Source organism: Bemisia tabaci, chromosome 8 (genome assembly GCF_918797505.1).
Source record: "Bemisia tabaci chromosome 8, PGI_BMITA_v3".
NCBI lineage: Eukaryota > Metazoa > Arthropoda > Insecta > Hemiptera > Aleyrodidae > Bemisia > Bemisia tabaci.
Window position 1 is genome coordinate 35,411,973 of NC_092800.1, and position 14,806 is coordinate 35,426,778.

The window sequence follows — 14,806 nt, forward strand, 5'->3', positions numbered from 1 at the left end:
AAATTACTATGATTGGGTCCACTCATTTTGTAATTACACGTGGTTCATGCGTACTTGTTTTCGGCGTTGTCACGTCAGAGTCCGTCAACACCACGTCGCATTTTGATTTTTTATGTACGCGAAAAAAATGATCACAAACCATTTCGTTGGATGAAAAAAAAATTTGAGTCAAATAATTTTTTTTTGTGTGTGTGAAATAAATTTTTTCAATCAAAAACGATTAATTTAAAATAAAGTTAATCTAAAGAAAATTATCTTTTAAGTACGTAAACGAACTTTATTGTACTCAAAAAATTGTATTTCGATCAAAGAAAAATGTTATTTAACCACTGCCTACAATATATTCAAAGTTTAAGCTTTCCTACATTCCTGAGCAAAAATTAAGTAGAGACGTTCCACACAGATAATTCTGAATGGACCAAGTTTATAACAGAATCGCTCAAAACCGCCCTCTCCTCTTGATTTTCTACGTTTAAAAGCTAAGTTTTGTTGGGTTTCCAAACATTTTTCTCTGATTTAAGCAGCTTTCCCCGCGGCAAAAGTCACAAATTCGTGAAAACCGTAGTTATTTACGTTGCGTCTTATGGCGGTGTCTATAAGGACCGGAATAATTTTCGAACTTAGTTGGATTTCGTCTCAACCGTAGTTTGATATAGGGAGATTTCACTTTACTTCTTTCAGACCTTTCTAGCTAACTGGTATACTTTAGTTAAATGCTGCACCGGACCTAAAGCGACTCACTGTCATTTCCATGAACACACTAGTAAATTTAAAATTTACAATTCCTTATTTTTCCCCTGCTTTTTCTCATCTTCGCAACTTACTGTTATCAGCGGACGCGCCCTGTCTGGGTGGCTTATTTGCGTCCGCTGATAACAGTAAGTAGCGCAAGAGAAAAATTCCGCGTCAAAAATGTTTTCAACAAATTTCCCGTAAGCAAATTTTTATTTTAAATTTCTCCTAAATGCCAATTGCTTAACTCTTCTGACTCTCGCAGATCCCAAATTTAATTAATGCTATCACGACTTAAATCTAGCAGGTGTCTGTTAAAATCTGCTACCTACATATCTAAGCCATTCTAATTTCCAAGGGAGTAAATTACTGGCTTTCCCTATTCATCCACAGACTTAAAACTAGAAAAATTTAAAAGGAATTTTGGTGGTAAACTGTCTCAAAATTAAACCCGCAAAAATTAATGAGACGTTGCAATTTCGATTCTATGAAAAATAACTGTCCATCAAAACTATTTTTTCATTCTTCGGAACCAGAATTTAAATATATTTACCTACCCATACGCAGGGTATCCCTGTAACCAAAATAATCAATGCTTTTGTTCCTAATATGACCAGTCCGTAACTTTTTTAATTTTACGATGTAATTATACTCGCACTAATGTTATTTACGAGTATCTATTTATTCTTTTTCGTAGCTGCAGCTCTATGTGTCTGTAAGAATCGACATCGTATCATCCTGAATTATTTGCTTTAGCCCCCAGCGCCTTCAAAACTTCGCGATACAATACAGCTTTCTTTAGTGAAACATTATGAGCACGGAGACTCAGTTTGAAGTAACCATGTACTGATACTTAACATTAGGGTGACTTGCAAATTGATTTTTGATAAGTTATTGGTTGTCATTTGCAGGAATTCGGTTATTTTCTATTTTTTCATTTTTATTTTAAGGGACTCTTTTTGAACTCTATCGTCTAAAGGATATTTGTGCATCGACTGAACTAGACGCTAAATTTATTAAAGTCAACATAAAATATAACAACTTACAAACGTAAACTCATCATGTACATCTTAAAAAACTAATGAGATCAACTATACATTTTTCATCAGGTCTGATGATGTGATAGTGCCCTTTGAGATACACAGATTTCGAGTTAACGAGATTTTTTTTGTTTCCTCCAAATACATCCAAATTTTTTCAAAATTTCCATCTTACTCTATCGGACTTTGTTCTACGTCTGCCTTCAACTAAATCTCATCACATTTGGGCCAACTTTTGTCACAGTTCGTTTTACCGTTCCACAGTTTGATTTCCGTGATTTTCCAGGTATCAACAGTCGGAAGGCCCTAGGTCGGCTTTATTCAGATTTCGGAACCTAGGACCTTTTAATCACGTGATGGAGTTGTGAATACTCTCATTTAAACGATGTAAATGCTCCTGTTATGCCATAATTCGTTCGAAAGATCAACCAGGCCGACTTTCATGATTTTCCAAGCTGTCGATAGGAGATAGTCCTTCGATGAAGCCGCTCTGTCAAGATTAAAAAAACGGCAAGTGGGCCTGAGGGCGTGAGTGCAAAGCACTCTTTAAGGGTTAGGCCGCGAAACGGCCAGGGGGCATACTCCCTAGTTTCAAAGGAACATTTGACCATAGCTGCTTTTAACAAAAATAAGCTAAACTTGAAAGCTCAACCTGCGGATTGATTGTTGAAGTTGGTAGACAAAGCGATAGACAAGAAAGACAACAGGGATATGGAGGGATTGTTTTGGAGGAAAAGGGTGGTTGCAATGGACACAGGCGGTAGATAATAGACTAGCTAACGACAACCCATGGGAGACCCGATAATTATTCTATCATTTTCTCCCTTAGTCTACAGGAACCACACATTTCAACCAATAGGATAGCTCCATACTCCCTATGTCTTCTTTGTATATAGCTTTGCCTATCAATTTCAACAATCAGCCTGCTGCGGGCCGATTATTGAAATTGATGCATGACAAAGCTATACATAAAGAAGACATAAGGAGTATAGGGCGATCCTATTGGTTGAAATAAGTGGTTCTTATAGACTAAGGGGGTAAATGATGGACTAACTATCGGGTCTCTCGTGGATTGCCGTTAGTTAGTCTAGTACCTACGTCCTCTGTCCATTGCAACCACCTGCTTCCACCAATAGGATCCCTCCATATCCTTTTTGTCTTCCTCGTCTATTGCTTTGTCTATCAATGTCAAGAATCAGCCTGCTGGTCCCTTGAGCGGTTTCCCCAGGAGTTGCTTCTCGTAATCGAGAACCTCGTTGGCCATCTCGCGGAAGGTGATGGGGTAGTGCTGGAGGTTGAACTCGTCGAAGACGACGGGGTAGTAGGCGACGGAGGAGATGTTCTTGAGCAAGTACTGGTGTCTGGCGAGGAGGTGGAAGGTGTAGTTCTCCCGCCAGCCCGGCCAGTACTTGCTGAAGAGCATGTGGATGAACTTCATGTCGTTGCCGAAGAGGACCTTGACGCGGTGGACGAGTTCCGGGTGGTGGTAGAGGACCGAGGTGGTGGGCAGCTCGCCGGCGTTGTAGTACCACTTTTTCGGGTCGTACGCACCGTCGTAGCTATGCAGCCAGTGGTACAGGAAACGAGCGTCCTTGTGGGCTACTATGATCTGGGAACCTGGAAACAAATTGCAAGGGTCACTAAACCTTGTGCTTTTTATTTAGACTACATTTTGCAATTTGGAACTGTAAATTCTAGCCGGGTTTTAAAACAACGTATGTGCCCTTAGTTTCCCTACGCACATAAGTATTTTTCCAGAGGAGCAAAAATTTTAAGTTCCAAATTGCAAAATGCAGTCCATTTAATACTCTGAAAGTATACACGGAAAAAATAGGTTAGTCGTCACAACCAGCGGCTGGTTAAAAGTGAGCCAGCTACCGTCAAGTTGTTGGCGTATGTAGTTTACCTCCTCTAGAAATCCTTCTCCGTTGCTCTTAGCTTAGCTTTTTTTTTACACATCCATATGCTTATCCCATCCTAATGCGATTTTGCGAATAGCGCAACTGACTCATACAGGGTGGCAAAATTTCATGAAAAATGAAATCTTGAAATTTCAGAAAATGAAATATATTGAAAAATACCAGTTCCTTTTCATGTTTCGCAAAATGTAAAATTTGTGACTTTCCTATTTTTGTGTGTCTGAGTGCGGGTTGCATACTATAGTCCCTGACAAATATGAAACATTTCACGAGGCTGTGATATGTTTCATATTTTTTAAGATTTTTTTTTTGAAACGTATCACTGAAATTTTCAATCTTTTATTTCTCCTTTTTGCCACGGAGAAAAAAACTTCGTGCATGGGACCCGAAGTTGAGGTCATATGGATCTTTGAAGTTTTCGGATCACACATCCGAGAACTTCAGGTCCAACTGCCGAAGTTCGGGTCAGATATCTGAAGCACTTAGGTACGTACAGGAGCACTTCAGATGTGTGACCCGAAATCTCCGGTATATACCGAAGTACTTCAAATGTCTGACGCGAACTTTGGCAGCTGGACCTTTAGTTTTCGGATGCGTGATCCGAAAAATTCAGAGATTCATATGACCTCAACTTCAGGTCCCGTACACGAAGTTTTTTCTCCGGGGATTAAACCACTCTGGACCCATAGTGTAGACCCATCGTTATTTTCCCATACTGCTATTTGGACCGCGTTAAGCAGAAAAGAACCGAGCCACATCAGCTATCGCCAAAATCTAATTAAGCAGTTTAATTGTTTACATGAAAACGGTTTTGCGGGTTTTTGTGAAAACTTCAGTGAATTCTCTGCATAGTATGAAGCACATCCCTTAAAATTTTAAAAACAATCCTTTCAAACGTTCTCTCGTAAAAAAATTAAATTACCCAGTTTAATTTGGCAATAACTGATGTAGCTTGGTTTCTTTCTGCTAAAAGCTATCCATTTTTCGTCGCTCCTCTGACGTGAGGGCGTATCTTGATTTACACATTAGCCACGGAAAGCATGGAGTCATACGGAGAGCAGGGCTCAAGTGGAAATCGAGATACACCCTTGCGTCAGGGGATCAACGTTTTGTCTCTGCTTATAAGAGAAAATTGAAACTAACCAAGGAACTGATTCTCATCCCAGCCGATGGACATCTCGAAGCGACGGAAGTAGTCAAGACTCCTGACGACGTACGAGTCGCTGTCGAGGAAGATGCCCCCGTACTCCATGAGCACCCGGATCCGGGTGACGTCACCTCCGTGGAAAATCCGCCACCCGGGCTGGATCTTCACCCCGGAGATCTCCGTCGGCAGCTCCACGCGCCGCATCTCCAGGCGCTCGGTGAAGGGCTCCAACTTCATGAGCCGCTCCCAGTACCTGCCAGAGGGCGCCACGTTCCCGTGGAAGTAGATCTTCTCCGGGCGCTGGTTCCGCAGCGCCGCCAAGATGCAGACGAAGTGCATGAAGCTGATCTTCGGGTCCTCGAAGAGCACGAAGTGGACGATGTTTGGGACGATAAGCTCGGCGGCGCCTGTTTCGTTGTTGATGTTCGCCCAGAGGTCATCGGGTGGTGGGCCCTTGTAAGGGGGTGCTAGAAACTGGGAAAGGTGGATCCGATGTCGCCGGGCGCCGAACAGGAGGGAGAGGCTGATTAACGTCCCCGCGGCTAGGAGGAAGAACCATATCCGTTGGCTCTTGCGGAGTTTCAGCTTCGCTTGCAGCGACATCTGCCTGCGAGAATCGAAAGCTCAAAGTCATTTGGTGGATCCAGGTGATGTGCCTTTACCAGAGATAAGAGACCCTTCACTGGCCTCTTGGCGACAGGTGGGGAAGCTTCTACTTTCGGGGATTCAACGGTGCCTTATGGATAATTATAAGGAAGCAGCAGTCATCACTCTTTTTTCGGCTGTTGACCTACCTACATGGTGGATGATGAGCTTCGGGTGACGTCATGAGCCGAACAAGTTTCCCAAACTTAGGTTTGTCTGCAAAATGTAACGGCTAACACATTGTTAACTATCAACCAAGTAGGTAGGTCGACAGTTGAATGTTAAAGTCCCGAAAGTAAAAGCTTTCACCATACTGGAGGTACGAGTGGAGGGTCTCTTGTCTCTGGTGCCTTTACACAGGGTTGCCACAGTCAGGGAATACCGGGAACACTGGGAAATGTCAGGGAATTTAAAAAAGTCATACCAGGGAAAATGACGAAAATGTCAGGAAAAAATCGTCCAGTCACCTTCATTTGCTTTCTCGAATAACAAATTTTGCCTGAAAGCTGTTTCTAAATACTACCGAAAAAAAATTCGACTTAATCGGGATTTCGTCCCAACGATAGTTTGACTTTGAGAGCTTTCACCGTATGTCTTTTCCACAATTTGGCATGTGTTCAATGGATCAGTTGCGCTAATCCAAGAATTGTAATTTGATGCTTGATTCTTGTAGATAAGCCAAAAATGTTTAGATCTGTCCAAACCGCAACTTTCTACGTTGAATAGTAACCGAGATATCACGCTTTGAAAAATTCGGTTTTTGACGTCATCCACCGCGGTAGTGACACCCTTGGTTTCTTTCAACCTTGCTTTCATCAGTCAGGCACTTTGCACCTGTTACTCAACATATAACTCGGATAGAAGCAAAGTGGAAGAAACCAAGGGTGTCACTACCGCGGTGGATGATGTCATAAACCGAATTTTTCAAAGGGCGTATTTAAAATATTGGAAATTTTGCCGAATTTTTAATATTGGACGTAGAAAGTTGCTGTTTGGCCAGATCTGATTATTTTTAGTAAATCTACAAGAATCAAGTATCAAAACACGATTCTGAGGCCAGCGTGACTGGCCCATTGTCAGGGAATTTCACCGAAATTGTCTTGGAAATCACGGAAATGCCAGTGAATTAAATCGTCCAAATTCTATGGCAACTCTATTTACAGGAAAATTATGCGCGCTGGGTCCTATGGAGACCCTTAAAATAAAGATTGCAGTTCTTGTGTGTGTTAGGGATTCGCGGTTAAAGTACTTTTTCTTCTGTAAAATTTTACAAGAAACACGATGGTGCCATCGGTTTTCTCATAAGAGTACCTGCATAGCGAGAGTATAGACAGGTCTGAAATTCCGAAAATCCATCAGGCCTTCACCGATGCCTCCGCGAATAAAGTTAGGGCCCACAATGGCAGCCAACTTGTCAATTCAAATTATCCAGAACGGTTTATTATTACAACTAGGGGCCTGTGGCCGCCAAGCGATCGCCAAGCAATGAGAAAAACTACACGCACAAAATAATAGAATAACCGTGTTCAAGTTATGTAAGAAATGAATGAGTTCAAAAGCCTACGGGAGCACGCGATGTGATTGCAACGTTATGCACATTTTTTTATGTTGTATTCCTGATCAGCATTTTTAAAAACCTACACATAGTTTCACATAGTTTTCCTAAAAATTTTCTATGAATTTTCCAGAGTAATCTCAAAATGTAAGCTTCGAAAATTTTAACGTTACAATGAAGATGCATATTTTCCCTTTAACTGTGGTAAAAATCGGAGCAGAAAGTCAAGAATGATGACACGTAATCCTATCCTAGTTTATGGGTGGCTTCAGCGTCATGTGAGCGAGGGAAGGGAATGCGGTGGAGTCATCTTCGCAGTGTGACGCGCCTTCCATCCGGCTAGTAGCAATAGTCCTACACCCGTGGTCGAAAAGTTATCGCAAATAACTCTCGCATTGCGTTTGATGCAATGCGAGAAGTATTCATGCAGGCTTGTAGGCGCTGATATGCGTTCGACGCTGACCGCACTGTTTGCGCAACGCGTGAAGTATTCCTGCAGTCTTGCAGGTGCTGATATGAGCTGTCCATACTATCGCCATAAAGGCACTCTAGTTTTTTCTGAAATCAATTCCCAAGCTCAAAAGAAAGCTCTCGAAGTTTAGGCCGTAATGGAGAGGATATACCAGGTTACGCTGAGAGTTCACCTCTCCTCTATATCTATTCAAATTATTCATGTACTGATAGGGAGAAAATAAATTAGCAGGGTTGCCCATTTGAACCTCGGCAACTCTGCTAATGTACTTGTTCCCTATCTCTGCATGGAGAGTTTGATTAGATATAGAGGAGAGGTGAACTCCCAGCGTAGCCTTGGATATATTTCCATTACGCCCTGAACTCTGAGAGTTTTTTTTAGCTTGGGAATTGATTGCAGAGAAAACTAGAGTGCCCTTATGGCGAGAGTACGGACAGCTCATATCAGCGCCTGCAAGACTGTATGAATACTTTATACGCATTGCGCCAAACAGTGCGGTCAGCGTCAAACGCATATTAGCGCCTACAAGCCTGCATGAATACTTCTCGCATCGCATCAGCTCTCAACGTAGTGGAGGACATCCCCTACATACGGTCTGAACTTTGAAAACTTATTTTGAGCTTTCGATTTGCTTTTAGAGAAAACCAGTGGCATTTCTTGCGAAATTTTACAGCAGACGCATCATTGAAAACGCAAATCCCGGACACATGCGAGAGCTTTATCGAATAAAGAAGTTCTTACCTCACGAGTATCTGTTTAGTGGTCATTTGACCAGCACAGATGTTATGCTTCACGAAAAGTGGACAGAAGTTTCTTATTAATTTTCGAGATACCTATGGTCTCGTTAGACAGTATCTTCTTTCCACTCTCTGCTTTCCTATTACCTATTACTCAATCATTTTTCCACCAGCAGAACCTTAGATCAACGAATTACGTGATGTCATTTGACTCTCAAATAACTGTAAACAACATCTCAGCATGTCTGCTATTTTTTGAGGCAAAATCATAATGGGAATACATGCCCGGTGGAGTTTAATTCCTGCCCTCTAATTGGATTACGTTTTGCAATAAGGAACCACTATCTCTGGCTCTTTCATAAAAACACGAATCTGCATTAGGAAATCAATGCAATGGCATATATATTGTTTCCACAATGAGCTGGAAATAGTGGTTCCCTGTTGCAAAATGTAATCTAAGTGTCCGCAAGAAAATTGCTGTACCACCACTTATGTAGACGCGGCATGCTGTTCGGTAAAATGGACCATCAGACTAGATGCGAAGTTACGTGATATGATATACGTTTCCTCATCCAAATTTCACGGAAACATGATTAGTTCGACGAAAATGACTAAAATGTAATTCCTCACCAAGATATTAACGTTTTCCTTGCATAAATTCAAACTTCCCGCTCATAGATAAAATGATCCACTCGAGTTAAATCGCACACTAAAAGTCTCCGTGATAGTCTTTACCGTGTAAAAAAATGACAACCTCATACTATCGGCGCACAGTGGATCGAGCCAATAGGAGAGGTCGGACAAAATTTGGAAACTTTAAAAGCTTATAACTCCGTATGTACAAAATTTTGAGGTTCTAAAAGTGGTTTCATTGGTTTCCTCGTGAAATGTTCTTCCAGAAACACCCCTTAAAATTTGAAATGTGTCGAAATAAACATCAAAATTTGCGATCCACTGTGCGGCGCTTCGACTCAGCTATTGCACGTTTTTTACACTTTGAACAACACAGGTTGGGGAAGGAACATTATTTGTGAGAGGCCTGCCAAAACCGTTGTAGCACGCGATTTGTTTCAAGTTGATCCTAATATTTCTTATGACCGGAAAATTCAAATTTTTCGTCGTCAATGCTAAATAAGACAGTCATTATGTTGGTTCGGAGTTTATGTCCGTTATTTTCGTCGTTTTACGTGTTTGAAGTGGAAATGTATATCAGAATACTCAAATTCGTACCTAGTCTAAAGGTCCATTATAGGAGAAACACCACAGAGCTCTTTAACTTTTTTTCTGAGCTTTTCTTTCTGTAAAAGCTCCTTGAAGTTCGCACTGACCACCATTCCCGGGAGAAACATAGATACTGATCAATCTTGAAACGTTTCCCGGGGAAATTCGAAGTAAACTGTTCTACGAGTTCATAGCACCGATGTTTATTAACATTCTCATAAAAGTTTGCGTCCAGCCTCGCTCTAATGGTTCCACCGACCAATCACCTGTCAGTTTCGCTCATTATGCAGTTGGTGAATTTAGACCATCATCGGGGCTTAAATTATCTGTGCGCGCAGCTGTTCATACTGTTATGAGAGTGAGCAGCGAAAAGCAATATCAATGTTTGCGTTTGGCTCCATTTTGATGGCAACGTTCAACACCACCAGTGCCGGCACTGCGCGGCGGTTCAACCCATTTTTTTAGGAATGAAAACGGCAAGATATTTTTTATCTTCTTCTCTGAGTTTTTTTAACGTTCGTGTACCTTATGATAGTGTAATTACCTCTTGGCCTTATTATCACTATAATTATATACTGCTAAGGGATTGTTCCTAAATTATACGTAACGCTCTTTTTTTGCATTTCGAACCCCTTTCCTCGAGTCAGGTTCGGTTGTAACGCTTTGTAACGCAACCTTGGACCCCCCGGCGGTTCAAGCCATTTTTTTTAGGAATGAAAACGGCAAGATATTTTTTATCTTCTTCTCTGATTTTTTTAACGTTTGTGTACCTTATGATAGTGTAATTACCTCTCGGTCTTTTTATCACTATTATTATGTACTGCTAAGGGATCGTTCCTAAATTATATGTTTTTTGCATTTGCCTCTTTTTTTGCATTTCGAACCCCTTTCCTCAAGTTAGGTTAGGTTGTAACGCTTAGTAACGCAACCTTGGACCCCCCTCAATAAATACGTAACGCTTGATGAACTTCTCCTCCCTGAAGATCCCAATAATTAGGGAAGTAAACTGTTGAATATACATATAGCTGAATAACATTTAAAGTAGATTCAATGATAGCATGACAGCTAATTTTGAATAAATAAGGATGGTGCTTGTGTCTTATTGATTAGTATTGTTGAGGATCTATAGGAAAGTGAAAAATACTTTGAAAAGTATTGGTAACCGGCCGCCGCCGCGATTGTCTGGCGACCATTGGAAGATAGCGCGAGGTTACCTATAGTTTGTGTGTTTTTTTATCAATAGAACTAGAGGGTCGTAACGCTTGCTTTGACCGCCTTCCCCTTTGTAACGCAGACTCATATCCTCTCCTCCTCCAGAGCGTTGCGTAATTCATGAACGCTCCCTAAAAGAACCCCTAGGCAGGATAAGAATTCATAATTTATTGTAAAATATGTTTTCTCATCGAAATTCCAAATACAAGTTAACCATATTGAAAATACCCGAAAGCATCACATCGGATAGATGTTATAGTTTGTTGTTCGTAGGGCGGATTGATTTGGAATCAGCTCAAACCAAATCAGACGTTGCCTGATTTTCTCTCGTGTTTTATTTAAGTACAAAGCTGAGCAACCCTGAAACTTAACATTTTTCGATTATGTTCTTCATAATCCTGGGTAAAATCACAGCAAGTTTAAAGGCGCCGAGTAATTTTGGCAGATCTGTCCATATTCGAGTCAGAGAGTTCAAACTTTTCGCTTGCGGAAAAACCAAAATAAATGTAACTTAAAACTGTCAATAATAAGAAACTTAACATTTTCCAAATCATCATAGAACATATTTTCTCAAATAATTTTATACAGAACAAGTTAAACATACTGAATATAATCAAAGTCAACACGTCAGATAGAGATCACCTTTTGTTGTCCATAATTATCAGAGTCGAATAATTCTCTCCTCCCGCGCTTGGTAAATTTACTTACTTCTCTCATTTATGCAACGCACTCAAATCCATGCATTCAGTTCCCCCGGGAGTGAAATTCGAAGTTTCAGTAGCACACTACCGTGGAAAAAATCCAAAAGAAGGAAAATATGACTGTAAACTCCAAACACCACGACTATATTTAAACAGACCTCAGGCTGGTTGCTGAAACTATTTTTTTGCTAAGATAAGACAAGACCCTGCACCTGCATCCATAGATCGATTTTTGATGTCTTGTCACGTTAACATCAGCGTTACAGAATCAGCTGGCCACGAAACTGATGTGATCTTTCAGCATCTAGCGTCTGCTCTTTTTTTATCCCTTCGTTGTCTTTATCATCATCAAACTTGAGCAAAATTGGACGTATCCATGCTAAAAAGAACTATGTTGCAAGCAAACTCTATGCATATAGTTCCTTTTAGCATAAATACATCCAATTGATACACCAGCTCCGCAAAAATGATAAGCGGTTGATGATATGTCACGGTGGTGGGCGTGAATATCAGTGGCGTGGCGTGCTTTGCGATATATCGATTAATCTGCCATTTAAACCTATGTAAAAGGATCGATTAACAGGGTGTTCGTAACGAATTCCTTAATAATCGATTCTTTACCATAGCTTCAAATATCAGAACAATCGATACATCGCAATTCACGCCACGCCACTGGTGATGATGCGAAAAGAGATGCAGCGCTTTGGATATTTTGTTTTGAGTTATCTGGGTGTGACGTCATTTTCTCGTTGCTCGAGGCAACGATGAACGCGCGTCGGAGGAGAGAAAGGCCTTTATAGACGATCAAATTCCGAACCAATTCCGATCAAAGTAGACATGCTGATGACTGGTGGTCACCATCTACCATCAAATTTTGACGGGCCGCACTTTTTTGATCAAAGTGAGATCAGACAGGAGTGCCATCATTCATCATTTCCTGCCACAGGAAACGTTTCTGTCAAGTTTTCATTTTAAAATTAAGCAAATTTATGAATTTCAGACTGATGACTCCCGACACTTTGATGCTACTTTGATCGGAATTGGTTCGGGAATTTGATCGTCTATAGAGGCCTGAAGTCAGTCGGGCCTGTGGATGTGGCTGTCGCTCGAATCAGACCGAAATTTTCTGTTCATAAAAATGTTTATATTGCGGTTTCTCATAGATTTATTCGTCTACGTCTTGGTGTTGGTGTCGTCTACCTCCTGTTCGAGCTTTCAGAGGAAAATGACAAGCACCGAAAAAAAATTGAAGTTGATTTAACATTCGGAATGTAAAAAAATTGTGCGAGAACTTATTGTATATGCTGAATTATCCGCTACAGCCGTTATTTTAGCAATGCCAAGATGTAAAACTAACTGCTGTGGTGGGTAGTTTAGCATTTTATAAGTTCTCTCACACTTTTTTTACATCCAAAATGTTAAATCAACTTCACATTTTTTTCGGTGAGGGATTCGATCAAGCTCAGAGACATTTACTGCACTGAAAAAAGTGAAATTGTTTTAACATTGTGGATGTAAACTAAGTGTGTGAGAACTTATAAAATGCTAAAATACCCGCTACAGAAGTTACTTTAGCAATGCGAAGATGTAAAACTAACTGAGCTTTGGCGGGTATTTCAGCAGTTTTTAAGTTCTCACACACTTTGTTTACATCCAGAATGTTCAATCAACTTCACTTTTTTTTCGGTGTATAAATATAGGTTTTCGATGAGACAATAGCAGGGTGGCGAAGTTTCATGAAAAATAAAATCTTAACATTTCACACGAAATATTTCATGAAAATTCAGAAATGTATGAAATATATATAGAAAATACCGGCTCCTTGTCATGTTTCGCTAAATGTAAAAATTGTGACTTTCTTATATTTTTGTGCGTTTGAGTGCGGGTTGCATACATGGAGAAAAAACACGGTTTCGACGGTTACCGCACGGTAATGTCACACAGGATTCCGCGGTAGTGGAACCGTGGATTTTGGTAATGTTATTGATGAGCACAAGAGCATAACGATGCTCATAATATAGTATGTCTGTGCCCACAGTAATATTACGGTGAACACGGTCATATCACCGTGCTCATCGTTACAAGAATCAAAATCCACGTGTCTACTTCCGTGTAGTCCCATGTGACATTACTACCATTGTAACGGTAGAACAACTGTGTTTTTTTTTTTCTCGGTGTACTTAAGCCCCCGAAAATATGAAATATTTCACAGCCTCGTGAAATTTAATAAAATATTTCACTGAAATTTCCAATCTTTCATTCTTTCTTACGTTTCATGCCACCTCAATAGAAATATCTTTTTCATCCCGAATGCCTCTTTTAAAAATGAAGAAAAAAACAACCCTATGAAGTGGCCCGAAACCTGTATGTAACAAGGTGGAGAAATGGTGGTGGGTCCACACCATTTCGTGGGGAAAACAAAGCCAAGAAGTTCCAAAAATTAAAATTAGAGTCAAAAATAATCTTTTGAACTCTAATGCGCACCAGTACGAAACTTTTAAAAACTGCCTCTTTTAAAAAAGTGCCCAAATGCAGTTACGTTCTTTCGTCTGGAAAACGACGGAACATGTCCATGCACCCGGTCCATTTGTGTTAAGGTTATCACCTGATTTCCAGTCCACTTCGCCGAACGCTCGTGCCGCAGCTCTCAGCAATCGATTAATTCACCAACACGCACGCTAATCGATGCAAGACTAGATGAGTGATGACACAGAATTCATGTAAGATCATGAGTACCGCGATACACTTATGGATGGTTGTCAGGTCTTTAACGTATCATGAGATAGTTGGCCCGGGAAGCGTGATTCAGCAGGGCGAGCCTGGGAAGGCGGTCCTTAAGATAAGATACTGCTTCGAATGATCGAGGGAGGACGTAGGGATCGGCGCTGGCAATTCATCAAGTTGGCAGCCTGGTTTTTGTCTGTTTAAATGCGTGTAAAACAATCGATATCAATCGAAGCAATTGAGATGTTGCCCGTGTGAGGAATTTGCGATTTAACTGTTCATTCTTATGTAAAAGTTCGCGAGAAATTCGATGGTGCCACTGGTTTTCTCTGAAATCAACTCCCAAGCTCAAAAAAAGCTCTCAAGTTGAGATCAAAATGGAGGGGATATAGGGATATCCCCTCCATTTTGATCTCAACTTGAGGGTAGGGAGGGCCCTACCCTGAGAATCCACGTCTACATCCATGCAAAGATAGGGAGCAAATACATTGACAGGGCTGCCACTTTATTTGGGGACTCTAAAGCTGAAAACACGGCAACCCTGCTAATATATTTGTTCCCTATCTTCGCACGGAGAGTTTGTCTTGATGTAGAGGTGGACTCTCAGGGTAGGGTGGGATATCCCCTCCATTTTTGCCTCAACTTGAGAGCTTTTTTTGAGCTTGGGAGTTGATTTCAGAGAAAACCAGTGGCACCATCGT

The 14,806-nt window shown here is 40.8% G+C and overlaps 1 protein-coding gene across 9 annotated transcripts; it reads right to left on the reverse strand.

Annotated features, from left to right (window-relative positions):
* Nucleotides 1-1,728: 1,728 nt before the first annotated feature.
* LOC109030304 (uncharacterized) lies at nt 1,729-14,298 on the reverse strand. Of its 9 annotated transcripts, none has more exons than XM_072303268.1 (4): nt 9,478-10,110; nt 8,252-8,298; nt 4,835-5,445; nt 1,729-3,389 (listed from the first exon to the last, which is right to left on the reverse strand). In XM_072303268.1, the coding sequence occupies exons 2-4, from the start codon at nt 8,275-8,277 to the stop codon at nt 2,968-2,970; spliced, it is 1,059 nt and encodes a 352-aa protein (XP_072159369.1). In that variant the 5' UTR covers nt 8,278-8,298; nt 9,478-10,110; the 3' UTR covers nt 1,729-2,967. The 9 variants fall into 9 exon arrangements, with proteins under 9 accessions (XP_072159369.1, XP_072159368.1, XP_072159366.1 ...); XM_072303267.1 differs by having other exon boundaries at nt 8,252-8,426; nt 9,478-10,108; XM_072303265.1 differs by having other exon boundaries at nt 8,252-8,469; nt 9,478-10,108.
* Between the last annotated feature and the right edge of the window lie 508 nt (nt 14,299-14,806).

Bases quoted from the DNA above. Each gene is read 5' to 3' on its own strand.
- LOC109030304 (XM_072303268.1), bottom strand. From the start codon at position 8,277: ATGACCACTAAACAGATACTCGTGAG. The intron at 5,446-8,251 runs GTAAGAACTTCT...CGATTCTCGCAG, and splicing joins ACTAAACAGATACTCGTGAG to GCAGATGTCGCTGCAAGCGA. The intron at 3,390-4,834 runs GTTAGTTTCAAT...ATTTGTTTCCAG, and splicing joins GGATGAGAATCAGTTCCTTG to GTTCCCAGATCATAGTAGCC.